Source organism: Felis catus, chromosome A3, assembly GCF_018350175.1.
Source record: "Felis catus isolate Fca126 chromosome A3, F.catus_Fca126_mat1.0, whole genome shotgun sequence".
Lineage (NCBI taxonomy): Eukaryota > Metazoa > Chordata > Mammalia > Carnivora > Felidae > Felis > Felis catus.
The window spans coordinates 14,844,884-14,866,229 of record NC_058370.1 but is presented as its reverse complement, the minus strand read 5'-3'; the positions used below and the strand labels follow the sequence as shown (position 1 = coordinate 14,866,229).

Sequence of the window (21,346 nt, the reverse complement as noted above, 5' to 3'; positions counted from 1 at the left end):
GCTGTTTGATCTTGGGCAAGGTATTCAACCTTTTTTGTGCCTCCGTTCCTCACCCATAAAATGAGGGCTGCTTACCGGGTGGTTGTGGGGTTAGATGGGTTCGTTCACCGTGACATGCTTTGGGCAGTGCCTGGCACGTGAGAAAGGCTCAGTATCTCCAGTCATGACAGCATTTCATCCTCGCCACAACCCTATGGAGCAGGTGTGCTCAGCATGGGCACTTCATGGATGAGGAAACGGAAGCACAGAGAGGGTAAATGGTACGTCCAAAGCCACACAGCTGGTAAATGGTAGAGCCCGAGGCTCAGAAGGTGAATCTGGATGAATAATGTTCTTGATTTCTGGCAAGATCTTTAAAACTCTGTGTGACCTTGGGAAGGTCATCCCCCATGTGTGGAGTTCGGACAAGATATTCAAGGAGGCCCGTTTGTACGTCCCTCCGGGCATACGTCCCTCTTTGTACGTCCCTCTTTCTTGGCAGGGTCAGACTCTGTCAAGGCAACCAGCACATGTGCAAAGAACAGAGACTTGGAATGAGGGCTCCTCTGTTGTCCCAGCTCTGTCCTGTACCAGCCGGGCCAAGTGACCAGTCACTTCCCTCCTCTGGGTCTCAGTTTCCCCCACTACAATGGAGAGAGCAATAATCAATCTGAGAAATGTCGCCGGGATTCTGTGACAGTGGAGTACACGCGGGTGAGGGAGGGAATGGCGTGTCTCCCCACGGGGCCCTGTTACCGTGCCCACTTGTAGAAGAGCTATGGGAACCATGGGCCAAGTGTCCTGCATGGGAGGAGGGTCCCAATACCACCCCATTTGGGACTGCCTCACTCAGCCCCTATACCTGCCATGAGCCACCCTCAATGGACATCAGCAGACATGCTCGAGTTGAGGAAGGTTTGTTGGCCTGGACTTTATGTTCTTTCCCCTCCTGCCTCCAACCAGCCTTCCCTGCCTCACATCTCACCGTTTCTCCACCCGCTGATCCATGGGACCATACACTGTCCCCGGAACCACCACAGGCTTCCGGCCTCCGCCCCACCACCGCCTTGGAATATGCTCTTCCCTCTGCTTGGAATGCTCTTGCTTGCTTGGTCATCTCGTACATCTCATTCTTTACGATCCAGCTGGAGTCACCTCCTCCGGGAAGCCCTCCACAAATGATTCAATCTTTTTTCAGTGCTGGGAGGACCTTGTTCTGTTGGTTCTGCTACAACTCTTATCAAGTGCATTATGATTGGCTGCGTCTGCCCACCGCACCCGGCCCAGTGGGGCCTTGGTTGGCTGGAAGGCAGGAAGTACTTGTGACCTGTGTAAACTTGGGTGCACTACGACATTCTGTGCCCCAGTTTCCTCACCTGTGATGTGGGGCCGACAGTATCTAACTTAGATGAAATGATAAGGCACTCAGGACAGAATGACCATCTCTGGATGTGTCACAGTGGACCTTGGCAAATGTGGAGGGAATCAATGAATGTTCCCTGGGAGAGTTAAAAAAAAAAAAAAAACGCTAATGAACATTTATTGAGCACTTGCAAGGTGTCAGGAAGGCACTGGGATCAGAGCTTAACATTCATTAGCTCCTTTAAGCCTCTTAACAACCCTTTAAGGGAGGAACTATCATTAGCTCCATTTTACATATGAGTAAACTGAGGCTTCAGCAGTTGAGGACCTTGATGAAGGCTGCCCAGCTAGCAGGGCTGGAATTGACAACTGATCAATGCGGGATGAATGAATCACTTGGGGGTGGGGCAGGAGGACAATTAACCAATCAAATGGTTTTAGAGCTGGAGGCTCTTAAAGACGACTTAGCCCTGAAGTTCTTAACTTGGGGTCCATGAATGGGGAGACTAATGGGCTCCTGGACCCAACAAATAAGGTCCCCATTACACCCAGTGGCTTCTGGCCCCTCCACCCCCTGCCAGCCCTCTCACCTCACCCAAGTCCTAGAGCTGCCCAGCTTCTCCTCTCGGCACCCCTGCCAGGGGTCCTCTCTCTCCCAGTCCCACCTGAGACTCTGGAAGGCTCCACTGTCCCTGAGAATGTCCCTATTCCCTACTCAGGGCAGGGGCAGAGCCAACAGCTGGGACCATTTTCTTCTCCCTTGGAGATGCTGGGGAAAGGGGGAGGGTGACTGGTCACAGAGAGAGCCATAAGGGGAGGCAGACGCGGTGGGCTTCTAATAACGACAAAGATAACAGTAGTGTCAAAGGCTAACATTTATTGAACACCTACTATGTGCCAGGCACTGTCCTAACCACGTGACACATACGAACCCTTTTTTAATCCTCAGGACTCTTCGAGGTAGGTTCTGTTATTAACCTCATGTGACACAGGAGGAAACTGAGGCCCAGAGAAGTGAGGTCACTTGCCCAAGGCCAGGCAACTTGGTAAGTTAAGTGCCAGAGGCTCCACCGTTTTGGCTAGGTGTCCTTGGACAGGTCACAGCCACTTCTCTGGGTGGCCTTCTCCCTCTGTTACCTGCAGGGCCCCACCTCATGGTTTCTGTGAAAACAGATGGTCTCTGCAGTGTCCCAGCACACAGTAGGCGCTTAGTAAATGAACAGCCTTCCTTCTCTCTTAACTCCGATGGGGGAGACCCGGGAGGGGGGACACCTCGGCAGCGTCCTCCCTCCTCCCTCACCTGCCAGGAGTGAGTAACCCCCCCTTCTCCACCCAGCAACGCGGCCCTATCCCCCCTTCTCACCCCAGAGCCACGCAGTGCCGGGTCTCGCTGCAATTTTAATGACGTTGGTGGTAATTCCCGTATGTCTGGGCAAAAGCTGCCCCACCCCACCCCCTGGGAGGGGGGGTGGGGGGCCAGAGGGGGCGTCGGGATGTCCGCCCCCAACGAGTCCTCCCTCCCGTCCGGCCGCCCTGGGAGGGTGGGAGAGCTGGGGAAGGGGGTGAGCAGGGGAAATGCTGGGTCCCGGGGCCCCGTCGGGCCCTCAGTGGGCCTGGAGGCGCGCCCCGACGGCAGGACGGGGGCGCTAGGAGGCCTGGGCCTCGTCGTCCGCGCGGTGGCCGGCGTAGAGCGCGGCCAGGGGCCGGAAGCGCGGGCCCCAGCTGCTGAGATAGGCGAAGTCCTGCTCGGAGCCCGACGAGCCGCTGTGCAGCGAGCTGAGCGAGGCGGCCGGCGAGTCCGCGCCCTCGAAGGCGTAGGTCTGGAAGGCGTCGTAGGGCGGCACCGACAGGTCCCCGTCCGCCAGCGCCACCTTGCGGCTGATGAAGTCCCTGAACACCGAGAAGTCCGGCTCGGGGCTGGGCGGCCCCTGCGGGAGCGAGTGGTGCTCCGAGGGCAGGCGGGCCTGCGGGGGGCTGCCCGCGCCCCCGCCGCCGCCCGGGCCCTCGCCCGCCGGGCCCCCGACCCCGTCGCCGCCCTTGAGCTCGCCGCCGAAGTCGTAGAGGCTCCGTAGCGCCGACATGTCGTAGGCCTCGGTGTCCTGCTCGCCGCCGCCCTCGTCGTTGTATTTGATGACGTTGTCCCGCATGTCCTCGTCCTCGTCCGAGCTCAGGTGGCTCTTGTGGTGGCGCCTGAGGGTGAGGATCAGCAGCACCAGCACTGCGAGGGAGACAGAAGGGGGCGAGTGAGGGCCGAGCCCCGCCCGGGGCATTCCGGGGGACCCCCCACCCCTCACATCCCAGTGGAGCTGGCCTAGCCTAGACACTGGTGCACATTTCCTAGATTTCTGTGCGCAAAGACGTTTCTTATGGTCAGAACTGTGCTGGCTAGATGGACAGGTAGTGAGCTACCCATCTCGAGAGGCGTGCAAATAGAGGCTAGACCACCGTGCCGCGGTGTTAAGGGATTTCATGGGTGTTGGGGGCTGGACCCACCCTCTGAAGTCTCCATCCTCAACTCTACAGAGATACAACCTGAGACGTCTCTAGGCTCTGGGGGTGGGGTGTACAAAGGGGGCAGCTGACGGGGCAGATGGGACTGGGCGAATGAAAGATGTGTTGAACCTGACCTCTCTTTCATCCTGGCCCTCCAGAAGGGGGAGCACCTGCTTAGCCCTTTGGGTCTCAGGTCAAGATGGTCTCCAGCAGGAGCCCTTCCCCAAGAGCTCCAGGCCAGCCAGGTTGAGTGCCTTCACCTCCAAGCTCCCCTGGTGAGCCCTTCCTCCCTCTGTCGCAGGGGTTCTCAACGCCCACTTGCTGGTCCAGCAGCATCAGTATCTCCTTCGAACTTGCTGGAAATGTGACTTGTTGGGTCCTGTCCTAGATCTCTTGGCAGTTAGAGCCGCCTCAACATACACACTCTAAACTCCCCTCTGGGACCTGGGGAGTGTTCCCCTAGCCTGGTTCCAGGCAGGCAGTCAGCCCTTGAAGTGTGCCTGTTGGCTGAATGACTGAAGAGGCGGATGGAGACGTGGTGCGTGTAAGGCTGAGACAATGACTTTGCTTTGTGCCCTTGACTTCCAGGACTCCACATTCTCTCCCCCGCCCCCATCACCTCACCGAGCTCTCATTCTGGGTCTCCTAAGCAGGTTTCTCCTCGCCTGTCTGACCCCTTAACATCATATGTCCCAGGATTCAGTCCTTGACCCGTTATCCACACCCCTGTCTGGGGGCTTTTGTACGGTCTGCTGGCTTTGCGTTCCACGTGGAGGCTGATAACCGCCCCCCATCTCAGGCCCCGGGCTCGGACTTACTTCTCCCCCGAAATCTAGATTGTATGCCCAATTTCCTACTGAGCAAGTCCTCTGGGTCGACCCGGAGCATTTCAAACTTAACACGTCCAAACTTGAAATAATCTTTCCCCTTCTTCAGTCTCCCCCGTCTCCGTGATGGCTACTTTAACTTTGTAGTTACTTCAGGCTTTTTGTTTCTTTTGTTCACGGACGAATTCCAGCGCCCACAACAGGTTAGCACATGGGGGGGACTCACTGGATGGATAAATAAGGAGCCGATGAACCAATGAGAGAATTAAATGGGTAGGTGAGGAGGTGGATGGAGACACACACGCTGGGTACCACGCCAGGCCGGGCCAGCTGCTAGGGCCATGGGGCCGGGTTCCCGCACACGACCTAACAAGGTGGCGCGTGACAGGGAAGGGGGTAGGGCCTGGGAACAGCTCCGGAGGGAGGGAAGGTGTCAGGAGAGAAGTGGGAAAGATGGATGGACGGCTTTCGGAGCGGAGGCTGGGAGCGGCGGAGGGGGATGCCCGAGAGAGCAGATGGTGGGGAGCGCGGGCAGCGGGCAACAGATGTGCCAGGCCTGATCAGCGATTCCGCCCGTCACCTTTAGAGCACTGATGTGCACTTTCTTCGTTTGTGGGCAATTAGGCAGAAATTTGTTTGCACTGCCTCGGAAAATGAAACCGCTGTAAAGTGCACCCTCTGGAAAAAGGGTTTCTGAGCCATGGGCTGGGGAGGGGAGACAAGGGGGGGGGCGGCCTCCCAGCTAGGAGGAGCCAGCCCGGGGCCTCTGCAGGGGGGGTGGGGGCTGGGGAGGAGCAGCGTGGCCTCAGGCAGGTTCTCAGGGGGTGGGCAGGGCCACGCCAGTGGCAGTGGGTGGGGTAGCTGACATCTCCCAGGGAACTGGGCCAAGCTGGTGTCTGCGATCTGGACCGCGCTCGAGTTCCTGGGGCTCTGGCTGGTCGGCGAAGTCCAGCGGCCAGAGCTGAGGGGAGGCCTTTGTGCTGTGACAGGAAAGAGGTGGCCTTATGGCCACTGGGATCCCCCTTAGCTCCTGGGACTTGGCCTCTTCACTGGTGACACCAGGTGGGTTCCACTGGCTGCCCATAGGATTGCTACAGGAGGAGAGTTTGCTTCCACTAAGTGTCTTTCGGATTTTGCCCCAGCTGCCCCAAGAGTTTGTCCCAGCTGCGATTCGTAGCAGGTGGTGTCGTTAAAGGAGCAAGGCACACGAGGTGAGCAGGCCTGATTTCAAGTCAGAAGACCACGTACCCTTATGTAAGCCACTTAACCTCTAGGGGCCTCAGTTTCCTCATCTGAAAAACGGGGACGATAGCTGGCTAAGTGGTTGTGAGGTTCATTTCCAAGAGCCCTTTTTTTCTAAAGTCCTAGGACCATGGACATATTTTTATAAGATGCTTGGTTTTTTAAACATTTTAGGGAGAATTTGGGCTGTGTAGAGGGCGGCCAGCATGAAAGTGGTCACGGGTGGGGGTCGACACTTTCTGGAGCTGGTGGGGGGACTGCCGCGTACTTAGAAGACTTGTCACGGGAGCCTGTCATTCGGGCCACCCTTCCTTGTGGGAGGGGCAGCTGAGGCCCCGTGGGGGCGACTAGGAAGGAAACCCAGGGCCTCAGGGTGAAGGCCAGTGGGGCGGGGCGGGGCGGGGGGGGGCGGGGGGCGGACTCACCGACCAGGATGAGGACACAGACCAAGAGGGCAATGAGGGCGCCTGGGCTGAGGGAGGCGGCCATGACGAAGGCTGTGGTATTGCAGGACTGGATGGTTCCGGAGCTGTCGCAGCCACAGATGCGGATGGTGAGCGTGCCCGTGCTGCTCAGGGTGGGCGGCCCGCTGTCCACCACCAGGATGGGCAGGAAAAACACATCCTGCTCCTGCCGGTTGAAGCCCATGTGCTGTGTGTGCACCGCTGCTGTGTTGTCTGCTCCGGAAGAAGGGAGGGGCGTGCGACTCGGGGTCCGGGGTCAGCCCCCCCCCCACCCCGTCCCCGCCACCTCCTCCTGATGCCACCGCGGGGTTTGCCTCCCTGTGTCCCCAAGCTCCTGCCTCCCAGGTGGCCCACGGATCCTTCCCCCCCCTCCAGTTCCCCCAATTCCGCCCGAAGATCCTGTTCCCAGCCACATAGCCCCCGCTTCTGTCCTTGGCTGTCACGAGATTCTATTCCCAGCTGTCTGAAGATTCTGTTTTCAGCTATTCCAAGGTTTTGTCCCCAGCTGTGCCAAGGTCCTGTCCCCAGCTTTTCCAAGATTCTGTCCCCAGCTGGGCCAAGGTCCTGTCCCTGGCTATGTCATTTTTTTTTTTCCCTCATTCATCTCAACAGCCTGTTTTTGTTCCACCCCGGACACCCAGACACCCTGACCCTGGGGCCCCGCGGTCCTTGGGTTGTGGCTTGCTGGGCCCTGACAAGTCCCGGGTCACAGAGAAGACTAGTCTTCTCCAGCACGGGCTTTGGCTGAGGGCTCTTTCTGGCTGGAGTCTAAGTGGCTGAGCCTGGAGGGCTGGGACCTGGCCCCTGGGGCCTGAGGAGGGGACCCTAGTGCACCAAGGTCTCCTTTCTACACGTGTGACCACAGAGGACAGCGAACTAACACCAGCCGTGGTCATTGCACCACGCCAGCCGGTTCCCGGGGATGCCAGGCAGGATGGCGGTGGCGCTCGAGCCTCCGAGCGCAGGCTCACGCGGTAGGTGGCGCCCACTTCTCCTGCCCTTCCTGCCTCCTCCGTCCCTCTCCCGTACGAGCCAGGCCACCCCTGAGCCTCCATCACCTTGATGGCCGTCAGTGCAGTGACCCGGAAGCACGCAGAGCCCGGCTGGCTGCTGCCCCCGCCCTTTGCAGCCAGCCCCACACAAGGGGGCCCTGCCTTCCTGCCCAGGGCCCAGGCTTCACTCCTGCGTCCTTCTCCCTGCCCCCACAGTCTTCCCGCTAACCCCTCTGACCTCAGACTTCAGCAGTCTGGGTCCCTTCCCTGGCTTGGTGGCCCCAGTTAGCCCAATTCAGTCCCTAGTCCTGTATCGTGGGCACGATACAAGAGAAAAGAGCTGGCCTGTGACCTTGAGCACACCTATGAACTACAGATCCAGCTCTCACAAGATGAATCATGGGTCGAAGCTCATGGGATGAGGAGATTTCGTGGGATGAGTATCAGGAGATTTCAGGAGATTCTATCTACTTTTATACATATTTTCAAGTTTCCACTAAAATGTTAAAAAATAATGCCAAGTCGATCGTTTGCCAGCTCAGGAGCTCACTAAGCTACCCTGGGCCTCGGGTTCCTCATCTGTAACCCAGGAAAATGGTAACACAGAGGTGTGAAGGGTAAATGGTGAGATTCACGAATAACCCTTAGAATGGGTCCCGGCACAGAGAAATTCTCAGTAGCTGCCGGCCGCTAAGTCGTTTGTGCCCCACCCCCTGTTCCCTACGCGGCCCACGTGCCCACTCTCTGGGTGGGCCCACTCCACCTTCTTGCCTGTGCAAATTCCTCATCTGTCATGCTCCAGCTAAATGTCACCTCCTTTCCGTGGCCTCCTTTCTCTGCCTCCCTGGAAAGGAAGGATTTATGGCTTGTCCCTCCTTGCTCTGACTATGCAGGTGCCACGCACACTTCTGTTACAGGACTTGTCACGTGGCGTTAGGTTCGGGTGTGCCTGACTCTCCCCTGGCACCGAGCCAGACCTGAAGAATGACACTTGCATGACCTGCACGTTTAAGGTCACTGGTGGTCCCGGGTCAGCTCCTCAAGCTCTGCCTCTCCCCGTCAGAGGGAGAATCACCCCCGGCTGTGAAAATATCTGCCTTCCCCAGGGGAGGAAAGGAGGCTTGAGAGCAAGACAAGGAAGAGGAAATGATGTGGGACTCCTTTGTGCTGACTGCATGCTTTTTATGCCTCAAGGATTGTGTAGATGCATGAAGTATATAGTGATGTTTAATCATCACAGCCACCAAGTGTTGTGACATTATTCCCATTTTATACACGTGGAAGTTGAGGCTCAGAGAGAAGTGACTTGTCTGAATTTAGTCCGTGAATTGGTGGCATAGCTATATTTTCCATTAAATCATCCATCCATCCTCCATCCATCCATCCATCCATCCAATAAATCTTTACTGAGTAAGTACTATGTCCTAGTACCCTACTAGTCGCTGGAAGAAAACAATGGAGAGCTGAACCAATCATAGTCCTGGATCTGAGCTCAGATCCTACTGTGAGAAACAGATGTTAATTAAATAAACTCACAATTTAGTCTACAGTTACAAACCATGGTGAGTGCTAAGAAGGAAAAAGTATAGGAAGAGCACCTAACGGAGGACCTGACTCGGTCTCAGAGGTCAGAGAGATCTTCTTGGAAGAAGTGATATTATTGCTGAGCCCTGAATGATGAGTTCAAGGAGACGGAACAGCCCATGCAAAGGCCCTGAGGTCGGAAGAAGCACAAGATGTTCAAGGAACTAAAGCAGTGCTTTGTGACTGGAGGGATGAAGGAGTGGCTAGAGTGAATCAAAGTGAGTCTGGGAGTCGGGGTGGGCTCCTCATGGGAAGTCTTGGAGGCCGTTGTAAGGAATTGGGGTTATTTTCTTTCTTTCTTTTTTTTTTTTTAATTTTTTTTTCAACATTTATTTATTTTTGGGACAGAGAGAGACAGAGCATGAACGGGGGAGGGGCAGAGAGAGGGGGAGACACAGAATCGGAAACAGGCTCCAGGCTCCGAGCCATCAGCCCAGAGCCCAACGCGGGGCTCGAACTCACGGACCGCGAGATCGTGACCTGGCCGAAGTCGGACGCTTAACCGACTGCGCCACCCAGGCGCCCCAGGAATTGGGGTTATTTTCTTAAAAGCAGCAGGAGGCCACTGATTGGTGGGTTTTAAGCAAAGAAGAGACTAATCCCACAGCAAATACTAATTGAGCACCCTCTGTATGCCAGGATTAGTCTAGCCCTCGAGGATACAGCATTGAACAAGACAGACATGGTCCCTGCCCTTGCTGAGCCTATGTGTGGGGCAAGGGAGTTTCTAGTCTAAAACACGAGTGGATGTGGAAGATCGGTCAGGAAGACACTGTGTGTTTTAGGTGTGAGAGGATAGTGGTTGTAGAGGGACAGAGAAGTAGACAGATTTGAAAAATGAGTGCCTGGCTCTGGCTCAGCCTCAAATTCCCAAGCAAGAACAGAGGAGGGGAGAGATGTTTGTTTCTCGGGGTTGCTGTCTTCGGCCACGAAACCATATGGTCTGAGAGCTCTGGTCCCTGCCACTCCTCGACAAAGGGGAATCCCTGGGCATCATCCCTGAACCTCCCGAGCTACTCTCCTGGGCAGTGGCTGGCTTCACCTGGGGAAGTCGCTGGCCACCCCAGACCCTTACCCCACCCTTCCAGGCAGGATCTGCGCCCAGCACCGTATCCATCCATCTGGCCTGACATACATCAGTGTTAATCCCTGGCTGGGAAAGCAATATTTATAAATCACGTTTCCAAACTGGCTACAAATGTGTACAAAGAAACAGATGGGTTGGGGTAGCTGTTTGTCACCCAGGATATTTATACGGTGAGGAGGAGGGGGCTTGGCAGGCCGTGGGAAGGGGCTAGGGGGCTGGCGGAGGAGCCCTTCAGCGGCTGTGCTGAGCTCAACACATGGCCCGCCACCCTTCTCCTGGAGCTCACACCAGGTGGTCGCGCCGGATGGGAGCTCCTGGTGGCTCCCCATCAAAGAGAGGCAGTTGGGACAGAACTTTAGGCCCCTTAGGTTGGAAAGACTTGTGAACTTGATGAGGTTAAGCCAGGCCTATTTGTGTCTCTCGGGGCCAACTCAGGATACCACTGGAATAATGAGCAGGCAAGGCACCACCAGTTGTTAAAATATTGAAATACTTCCAGAAAGGCTTAAATAGCTATGACTCTGAGTGTCCCACGTCCCTCCCTGCTGCCTTAGCCTTTTCCCCATGCCCACCCCCAACTTTGGCACAATCAAGCCATTGAGGGGGTGATGCCGGGCCCAGCAGGGGTTCTAGGGTCCCGTGCCAGGTTATTTATGGTCAGTGTCCCTTTTGATTGGTTGTGAGATATTTTTAATATGACTCTCGGAAATACAGAAGGTCTGGCTTCCAAGACCACTGAGGTCCCTTCTTTTGGAGGGAAGCATTGTAAAGGTCTCAGGGGTGATCCCAGAGATGTTCCAGGGTCAGAAAGAATCAACATGGCCTGGTCTCCTAGTCCTGGCACCCCCTCATTCCAACCACGCAGGCCTCCTGTTCCTTGAACATCCCAGGCCTGCTGCCTCCTCAGGGCCTTTGCACTTACTATTCTGTCTACCTGGATCATTCTTTGTCCAGTTATCAGCATGACTTACTCCCTAATTTCCTTTAGATCTCCACCACTCTTGATTCCCTCAGAGAGGGCTTCCCAGACCCCTTTATTTAAGATAGCTCCTACTCGGGGCGCCTGGGTGGCTCAGTCGGTTAAGTGGCCGACTTCGGCTCAGGTCATGATCTCCCGGTCCGTGAGTTCGAGCCCCGCGTCGGGCTCTGTGCTGACCGCTCAGAGCCTGGAGCCTGTTTCAGATTCTGTGTCTCCCTCTCTCTGACCCTCCCCCGTTCATGCTCGGTCTCTCTCTGTCTCAAAAATAAATAAACGTCAAAAAAAAAAAAAAGTAAGATAGCTCCTACTCTTACTCGGCTTTACTTTCCCCCGTTTTGTTTAACACGTTTGATTGCACACCCACTATGTGCCAGGCACTGCTCTAGGCACTCGGGGCCCAGCACTGAACAAAACAAGGTCCAGACTCTTGGGGAGATTGCATGATCCACGTTCCAGCCACTTAGCATGCCCGACATATTATTTATTTGTTTACTTTCTACCTCCCCTCACCAGAAGGTCAACTCCATGAGGGCAGGGGTTTCGTCTTGTTTGCCACTGTATTCTCAGGCCCTAGAATAGTGCCTGATATATAGGCACCGTGTTTCAATAAGCGCTCAATAAATAATTGCTGAAAGCAGGAAATGACACGTTCTGGGTACTAACAATATACCTTGGTAGCCCTCATCTCGTTGGGGCCACCTAGCCACCTTCGGCCGAGCTAAAGGGCGAGGACAGGCATTTTCAGCCCCATTTTGCAGATGACACAACGGAGGCTTAGGGAGGTGCAGACCTTGCTGGGGTTGCACCGAGAGGCCCTGGCTGAGCCTGGGCCAGGGACCTCACTCCCAGCGCACTGACAGTCCCCCTCCCGTAGCTCATTCCTCAAAGGTTCAGACTGAGGCTTCTTGAGGGATGTCTCACAGCGCGATCAGCTCAGGCTGGGCCATCACTTGCAAGGTGGTGAGTGAGCTAAAGCAGGAAGCGTGCTGGATCTGAGACAGGGGTGGCTTGGAATCCCAGCCCACCACTGACTGACTCCCTGCATGGCCCTGGGTGGGTCCCCTTCTCTTAAATGTTTATTAGAGACAGAGAGAGAGGGAGAGCGGACACGTAAGTGGGGGAGGGGCCGAGAGAGAGGGAGCAGATCTGAGGCGGGCTCCATGGTGACAGCAGAGCCCATCGTGGGGCTAGAACTCACGAACGACCAGGTCACGACCGGAGCCCAAGTCGGATGCTTAACCGACTGAGCCCCCCCGGCCCCCCGGCCCCTTTCCTCTTAGAGTCTCTGTTTTATCACAGGGGGCAAAATAGGAGGAGGGGTAAGAAAACCGCCTCCCACTTCCCAGGACGGCCGTGAGGAGGCAAAGAGAAACATGAGTGGGACACAGCGCTTTTTAAACTGAAGGGTGGGAGTGTGTGCACGTGGGCTATTTCAATCTTCACTCAGACCCGGGGCTCAACCCACTCCTCATCTGTTCCTTTTCTGTATCTTTCCATTCTCTTCTCTTGGGGTGCCCCCTCTCCACTCTGCCAACTCACCCCCAGCTTGTGCTCCAGGGTTTGGCCAGTGGGCTGGCTAACAGCTCCAGCCTGGCCCAGATTTTTCTGGGTGATGTTGGACCCGACGCTGATCCTCTGCATGCCCCAGCCTCTCCCCCTATAATATGGGAAGGGGAGGCTAGGCCCCTCCCTCCACGCCTCCTAGGATTTGGTGGTTCAGAGGTGACTCACCTTGGATGTCAAGCAGGGAGAAATGAGGGTTGCTGGGTGCTTCAGGCACCAGGCGGAAATAGAAGCGATGCCCGCCCTGAGGCTCGTCTCTGTCCACCACGCTGATGGTCTGGATAAGCTGAAGGGTGAGGACAGGGCAGGGAGCTGAGGCGAGGCTGAGCCCACTCTGGACCTGGATAGAGGGTGTCCCGGCCAGTCCTGGCAACAGGCCCCCGGCCCCAGCCCCTCAGTGTACCTGTCCTGGCTTGGCGTCCTCGCACACCGCTGCCTCGTAGGGGGTGGCCAGCTCCGGGGGATTGTCGTTCACATCCAGGATTCGGATCCTTAGGGATGCCCGGGAGAGCTGGGCATGATTGTCTGCAGCGAGATCACAGGAGCAGGGTGAGAGGCATCCAGTGCGAGATCTAGACAAGCCCCCATCTGCTGCTAGGACCAGACTAGGCAGTGGGGTCATGCTGAGAGACCTGTGGGTTGATCAAGCAGGTAGGAGGATCAGGACTGAGGACGTCTGGCATGAGTGGGTCACCAGCACTGTTGCCGTCACCATCCATCACCACCCACTAGGTCATCGGTGTAATCATCACTGTCACTGTCACTGTCACCGTCACCACCATTGCCTTTGGCACCCTGGTATCATATCATGTATCATGGCAACCTCCGCCACCATAACCCCCAGTGCCGCCCCATCACCGTCGTCAATACCATCTCTGTCACCCATTACCAGCGCCATCGTTACTGCCATTAGTCCCACCGTAAAGACCCATATCACCGTCATATCACCACCCCTACTCCCACCCCCAGCAAAACTGTCACCGCCGTTGCCATCAGCCAACATCCTACGCTCAGCATCCCATCACCATCGAGCGCACAGAATGCGCCTGGAGTATCCACATCCATTGTTTCAGGTACCCTGGCGGAAATCCTGGGCTTTGGTTCAATGTAGATCCCCGCTTGGCAGAAGAGAAACTAAAGCACGAGAAACATGAAAGAAATGGGCCACTGGCACCTGGACCCCCAAACCTCTGCCCTTTCGAGAGCTGATCCTGAAAGGGCAAGACAAGGCCACTGGGTGTGAGTCTTGGCCGGGGCCCTCAGCAAAACCATGACCTCCCCACACTTCTACCTGTGATGTCTTTGAGGTCAAGGTCCCTGTTGTATTAATCCCTGGGCCCTCGGCATTGTGGGATACGGCCCAGAGTAGGTTCTAATACTTCTGTTGGACGAATGAATGAAGTCTGGGAGGACTTTCACGGAAAGAGGCTTGAATTCCTGGCGTGGCTCTGTCTTTGACCCAGTGTCTGATCTTGGGTAAGACCTTTCCCTCCCCGACATCACTTTCCACGTGTGGACAACGAACGGAGAGCACAGTGATTCAGAGCAAGGTCTCCGAGCCAAGGTGTTCCGATCTCAACTCCGCCACTTAGTAGCTGTGTGATTTGTGGCAGGTCGCTCGACCTCTCTGTGTCTCCACTTTCTCACCAGCAAAAAGGGGCTCCTAGTAATGGGTTGGTTAAGAGGACAGATTGAGTTAGTATCTGCAAAGCACTTAAAAGTACGTATGTAACACATAGCAAGTGCTATATGAGGATTTATTTGTTAAATAAACAGACATCCTTCAAGGGTCCTTTCAGCAACGACATCAAGTGATTCAAGGATACCTCGTCCCAGCCTGTCCTCTCTGAGCAGCACCCTGCGTGTTGGCCTTTTCTGCCCCTTGCCCCTCAAACCTCTTGGGTGCTCGTTGGTGCCCTGCTCTCAGCTATCTTAGTCATGAGTTCGTTACCGACAAGCTTTACCAGCCAGCGACCTCGAGGACTAGGAGAGGAAGCCACCCCTTTCAAGCAGTGACCTGATGGCTGGATCTCTGGCCGGGAGCTATTTTGGGGGGGAGCCTAGAAGCTGCCAGGCAGCCAGGAACCCCACGAGTTCTGGCGGGGAGTGAGGTTGATCAGCTGCCTCTTTTCACTGAACTCAGGGGCCACCACACACAAAGAGAAATGGGATTGGGAGGCAGTTGCAGCCACCTCCCGGGGGTCAGGGAAAGGAGGGGGGCGAGGCCTTAATTAACTCAGACCCTGACCCCTCTCTGGAGCTCCCCGTAGCCAGGGGCACCTTATCTTCTCAGCTCACCCAGACCTGCTGCTTCAGTGATTAGAGGGGGCTTTTCTGGGGGCGGGAGATTGGAGTCGTGACTGGGAATGCCCGGCAAGCCGTTATTTTTAAGAGCGTGCTGCCGGAGAACTTAAACAGACAGAAGGTGGGTGCATTTGGGAGGAGAGGAGGTGGGGAGGGTGAGGCCCGCTGCCAGGACCAGGCACCTCTCTCCCCGCTGAGGCAGAGGGAAGGGGTGATGGAGCCTATGCGCCATGCAGAAGGGGGAGCCCAGAGCGGGGCGAGCTTGTCCGCGGCAGACCCGCTGTGGAGAGTGGGGGTGGGGGGGGGGGCTGGGTCCACTGCTGGCGAGACCCGCATTATTGCACCATTCCTTTGGGATCTGCTGGGCCTCTTCTGGCTCCCCCCCCCTTTTTCCCCCCATCTCTAGCTTTATTGAGACAGAATTGACATATAGCCTTGTGTAAGTTTAAGATGTGACGATTTGAGACACGTGTATTTCGTGAAACGTGTCCCATAACCAGGTTAGTTAACCCATCCCTCACCTCACATAATTACCTTTTTGTTGTTGTCCTACCTTAAAATGTCACAGGTCACCACTTGGGAAAGGCCTGAACCCTTTGGCATAGCTGAGGGTCCGGGATCTCAGAGGCGGGGCAGCTGAGTGAGCAGGGAAGGGGGTGCCTCTAGGTTGCCAAATTTGCCACCTGCAGAGCTTATCCCGGGGCCCCCTGAGTTTGGGCCTGGCCTGGCACTCCCAGAGCTTGTGGGCCAGCCCTCTGTCAGTTTCCGGTGCCCATGACATCACGGCGGCCTCCAGCCTGGCTGCACATTTAGAATCGCCTGGGAAAGCCTTGAGAAAGCACTTATGCCCAAAGCTTAAGGTTTTTTAACAGCTCCAGGAGTCTAATGTGTGCCAAGGGTTGCCAGCCACTGCCCCGGGTGACTGGCGGGTGGGGGGAGTCCCATCTGACGTCTTACTTCTGGTGGGCTTCCTCCAAACCCCTCCTGATCAACATCGTTTGTGATAATTGCTAATAATGAATTCGTAGTGTTACCCATTTAAATGTTTCTGGGAAAAAAACAAAGAATCCATCAGTTAATTGACCTTCACCGCTGTGCGGGACGTTCCAGTTTATAACAAACTTTCGTATCTGTGACCTCATTTGACCTGAAAACAACCTGTAAAAGAGGTCTGGCTAGACCCATTTTGTAGAGGAGAAAACTGAGGGCCAGGACTTTGCCCAGAGCCCCAGGCGAGTCCGTGCAGAGCTGGGTTGGGACCTGGGTCTCCTGCCTCTCAGGCCAGTGCTTGGTCCAGACACAAGGCAGGCAGACTCTCCTGCAGCCTGGATGTGTGGCCCTCCGGCGACAGCTACTGCTCGGACCCAGGCCCAAGCCGACCTTCCCCAACACCCAGCAGCAGGTGCCCTGGGTGCCCCATGGGCCTCAACCCCCCTCTTGGCATCTATGTTCAGCTGACTGACATGCAAATTAGTTTAATTATTTCTTCTTCTAAAATAAATTATATTTTGCAGTAGCTGCAATATGTTGTGTCAGGCAAAATTGCATTCAATATTTTTAAACTAATTGATGCAGCCTTGAGGAAGGCTGATTGACAGCCCGGGGCTGAGCAGGCCTGCAGCCTTAACAGATTCCTAAATGAAAATTAAACGTGCTTCGGCCTGGTGCTTCCTCCCCGAGCTAGCTCACTATGAATCCGAGAAGGTGGCAGGTGAAGCCCTGGGGGCCTGCGCGGCCGAGGAGGCTGGACAGTTCAGTGGGTGCCTCAGGAAGAGACTGGACTCGGGGCAGGAGAACTGCTGAACCACGTGGGCAGGTCTCCTTCCTTCTCTGGGCCTCAGAGCCCCTGACGTATAATGGACAGGGGATGGGACTGAGCGGTTTGGAGCTGAGACTTCTGGGTTTTGCTGACAATTATGAATTGAGTGCCTCCTTTGCGCCAAGGACTTAACGGTGAATGAGACCAACGCGGTCTGTCAGTCTGGTGGCGGGGATAGACATCACTCCAGACTCCGATAAGAGCTAAGAGAGAAAGGTTCGGGAGCGGGGTGGGTGCAGGGACGTTTTCCCTGAAGTAAGTGACCTTTGGGCTGAGATCCAACGAGGAAGTAATCAGGTGAGGGGGATGGGAGGGAAAGGGAACGGCATCTCCCCGAGGGGAAGGGCGGGCTGCAGATAATGAGGTCCTGGATCCCCTCCAAGGAAGACCCCAGCCCCTGGCAGGTACTTACCTGGTATCTGAACCAAACCGGGCTTGGAGGGCTGGGGGCCACTGGGAAGGGAAGAGGAGCTGGGAGCTGGCCCGGTAACTGTTAGGGGCACCCCTAGGGACGTGAGCCTGCCCGGAAAGACATCAGCAAACACCTACGGAGCATGCGCTGTGGGCCAGGGTCTGTGCTGCCCCATTTCATCCTGTCAACCGTTGTGGGAGGTAGAGACTAGTATTATTGGCGTCTTACTGATGAGGAACCCATTCAGAGAGGTCTCCTAGGGAACGACCGATCAATCTGGGATCGAACCTGGGTCTGGCTCCAAAGGGGGAGCCTCCAATCACCAGGCGGTACTGCCTTTCCTGCCGTCTTTAGCTGTCAGAGTCCTACTCGCCTCAAAGTCCTGAACGAATGTCTCTGCCTCCTCCTGGAAGCTCTCCGTGACTGCCTCAGTCCTGGGCCACCAGAATATACACCCAAGTCCTACATGCTCGCAGGCCGCACACAATCTTGCCACTATCATCTCCCTGGCTTTGTCCCTCACCCACCCCTCTTTGGCTCTGCCCCAACTTCGATCCTTCAGTTCTTTGCCCAGATGCCTTTTCAGAGAGACCTCTCCTGATGACCGTATTTAAATACGCCCCTTGCCACCCCACCAGACACTCCCTTCCCTGCTTTCTCTCCATAACGCTTACCCAACACCTCCTCTGTTTTGCCTTACTTGAACTTGCTCATCACCGATCTCCCCCACCGGAAAGTAAGCAGAATTTCTGTTTTGTTTACCGTGATGTGCATGGCACATAGTAGGTGCTTAGTAAAGATGTCGAAGGAATGGATGTCACTGTCTATGGCATCCCTGACTATGCTGGGATGCTGGGGAGGCCACAGGGAGAGACCAAGCCCTCTCCGGATGGACTGACCCTGTGGGGGCTGCACCCCCTCCAAGGTCTCTCCGTCTGGGAACCAGTCAGCCCGTGTGACCCTGTTCCTGCCTCTCTCTTTGGACTAAGGTTTTCTCATCAGTAAAACAAATAGGAGCTGCACTCTCAAGTTCTTGGCTGCCACAGACAGAGTGAGAAGTCAGGGCGAGGAGGGAGGGACTGGCGGGGAGGGGGTGGGGGGAGGGGCAGGGGGAGGGGAGGGAGAGAGGTTGGGGGGCAGCTCAAAGGCACCTCCTTCCCACTCACTTGCGGTGGGGGGTGGGCAGCAGAGCCGGACCCTCTTCTCCAGTCCCCCCCCCAGCCCCTCCCTCTCCCGAGAGAATTAAATTGCATCCAAACACCAGGCTCTGATTAGAGCTGGCCAGCTGGGCAGGAAGATTTATCATCCCAATTACCCGCTGGCCAAGACAAGCGTGCAGACCGGTGAGGGGGCTGGGTGAGCAAGTGGGGGCGCTCCAGGGGAGGGGAGTCAGGGCTGTCGAAAGCGGAGTCCTTACACCCCTGCCCTGTCCCAACTCCCCTGTAGTGGGACCACCAGGTTTAGGCACCCTTCCCCGTCTCTCTCGTCTCTCTCGGGGCTTTGAGATCTCTTTGGCTTCCTCCTCTGGAGGCTCTGACTTTGTTGGGGGGAGGGATGTGTAGTCCTTCAAAGGGTGAGGGGGGACTTCGGGGCGAAACAGGAACCCTGGAATGGGCTGGGTGGGAGAGAGTTTTCCTTCCTAGGGCTGAACTGGTCCTGGAGACTCCACGGACATCACGAACCCTTCATTCCAGGCGTCATCTGTTAGGTATTCAGATGGCACAGGAGTCTGGGAGGCACCCATGGCGCGAGGAACCCAGGCCTGGTTTACATACCTCTGGTGATGGGGAGTTCAGTGCCTTTCAAAGCAGCCCCTTCCATGCAGGGTCGTGTCAAGCCTCTTGCCCAGACTCTGCTCCCCTGGCGCCTCTTCCTGCCCGTCCTAGCCCTGCCCTCACACCCCCAGCTCGTGTCTAAGCCTGAGTCTTCACAACGGCCTCCCCTCCTGTTTAGCCATGAGCCCAAGCGAACGTTGGGACCGCTCATCTGACCATATCAGTCTTCTGCTCAAAGACCTGCATTGGTTCCCCATTGTCTCCAGGAGATGTCTGGCTCCGCACAGGACATCCAAGGCCCTTCCTGTAGAGGACCAGTGAGTTTCTGCATGCTCGCCTCAGCGGCCTGCTGCAGCCGGCCCCCAGCCCTGGCCCCTGGCCACGCTCCGTCTCCCTGTTCTCAGAATGGCCAGTGGACTGCCCAGCTTCTAGGTCTTTCTGCCTGGAGCCTCCAAACCCTCTTTCCTCAGCCCTTTAGACCCAACTCACATGTGCCCTCTTCTAGGAAAGGCTTTTTGCCTTCGTCCCCTCCGGGTGGGCAAGTCCCTTCGTGTTCCTCCTGAGTGCCCACTGTCCCCTTACTTCCACTTTGTGTTCTAGCTGACTGTTGGCATGTCCAGCCCCTGCCCTACCCCCCCTCCATGAGCTCGGAAGGCAGTGGCCAAGCCTTGTTTACCACCAGGTCCCAGCACCCAGCCCAGGATGGGTGGTGGCCAGAGGCCCTCAGAAAACACTGGCCCAGGGTAGACGTGGGGGAGGGGCGTGTCCTTGTGGTACCTTCTCACTCCTCTGCCAGCCCTCACCCCCATCCCTGCTCCTTCCTCCAGCCTCCTCAGATCCCCCTCTGTTGTCCTCCTAAGGAGCACTGGACTGGGAGTCATAAGGCCTTACTGCTGGACTTGAGTAAGTTGCTTCCCTTCCTTGGGTTCAGTCTCCCCAGCTATGAAGCGGGGGCGGGTGGCGACTGCAGTCCATCATCTCTGACATTCCTTCTGCCCTCCGATTCTTTCTCTGGCTATAAATAGCACATACTGTGTGTTGGGAACCATGCTAGGCACTTTACATGCACAGATTAAAATGTACACGCCATGAGATGCTTTATATAAAGCCTTCGACATGATGTCTGGCATACCGTTAAGTGTCAAATAAGTAGAAGCGGCTATTATCGTAAAGACAGCGTAAAGTTATGTTTGCAGCCATCTAACAACAGTGCCACTTTACAGATGAGAAAACTAAGGCAATGAGTGGGGGTGGGGGGGACTGACCTGTCCCAACTCACCCCGCAACTGGCACAGAGTTCTTGCCTGCCACGCCCCCTGCTTTCCTAACTGGGTGGGTCAGCCCATTCATCCGTCCATTTGGTAAATATTTACACACGCCTACTAAGTGCCAGCCCTGCATGAACGGGGCAGATGCAGATGCAGACCCTGCCCTCATGGAGGGTATGCTTCCTGGGGAAAAGAGATTAGCTACACACGTAAATGCATATGTAAATCATAACGCGAGCTCCGTGGTATGATGGAAAAACCAGGGTGCTGTAAGACGTACTCGGCCCGGGGTGACCCAGATGGGGAAGCTTCTTGCTAATCTGGTTAACTCTTTGCTGTTCCCGGCAGCTAGTGACCACCCCCTCCAGACCAGCGTAGGGCCAGACGATGCTGGGGGAGGGGGCCGGATGCAGCCCCTGGCACCCCCGTCCCTGGCACTGGCTTTCCAAGTCCACACCCCCGTCTCTTTGAAGACTGTCCCTTTACAACTGCCCTTTCCACCGAAGGATTCAGACACAAATTGTACTTTAAATTCAATATTGGTCATTAATATTTCATGATTACAAAACGTTAAAGATAATGTCAGTGGAAGGAGTGTCTGCATGGGCAGAATGGATGACTCAGAAGTTCGGGGAGAGGGGAGCCGGCATACTAAGTGGCTCGGGAGTCTTTGAGGTAATCCAGTATGACAGTGGCGGTGGCTCCTGACCGAGCGCAACGTTCTCCAAGGGGGCTCACCAAGCTCCGCCACTGTGTATAAATATTTCCCCTCTGATTCTTGTCGCCTCGTGTTTGTTACGCCCGGAGCAAGTGGGGCCACTGTGACCCTGCCAGCATCCTCGGTTTCTGAGCAAGTCAAATGGATGCTTCCGCAGGGGGGCATGGGCGGGCAGACCCACTGGCATGGCACTTGGCTGGCTGCTGGGAGGCAGGAGGGCTGGGGTGGAGCCCTGGCGCCGCACGGATTTGCTCTGTGACCATGGTGCCATCGCTGTTCCTCCCTGAGCCTTTATTTCCTCATCTGTAAAGTGGGGATAATCATTCTGCCCCTGTCTCACACCCGTGGTGAGAAGCTGGAGTGGGTGGGTTATTTGTGACACTCTCGGATGTGTGCCTGGCACCAGAGAAACGCGACTCGAGGGGCATCTGGGGGCGAGCCGGGCTTTGGGGTCAGACGGGCTGGGGCTGGGAATGTG

The 21,346-nt window shown here is 56.0% G+C and overlaps 1 protein-coding gene across 1 annotated transcript in view; it reads right to left on the bottom strand.

Moving 5' to 3' along the window:
- Nucleotides 1-2,198: 2,198 nt before the first annotated feature.
- The window catches only part of CDH22 (cadherin 22), a 66,611-nt gene continuing 47,463 nt past the window's right edge, over nucleotides 2,199-21,346 (bottom strand). The window contains exons 8-11 of the mRNA XM_023251172.2: nucleotides 12,976-13,097; nucleotides 12,741-12,858; nucleotides 6,329-6,580; nucleotides 2,199-3,559 (exon numbers count right to left, since the gene is read on the bottom strand). Of these exons, the coding sequence (XP_023106940.2) occupies nucleotides 2,988-3,559; nucleotides 6,329-6,580; nucleotides 12,741-12,858; nucleotides 12,976-13,097 (1,064 nt within the window). The 3' untranslated portion in view covers nucleotides 2,199-2,987. The remainder of the gene's footprint in view (nucleotides 3,560-6,328; nucleotides 6,581-12,740; nucleotides 12,859-12,975; nucleotides 13,098-21,346) is intronic.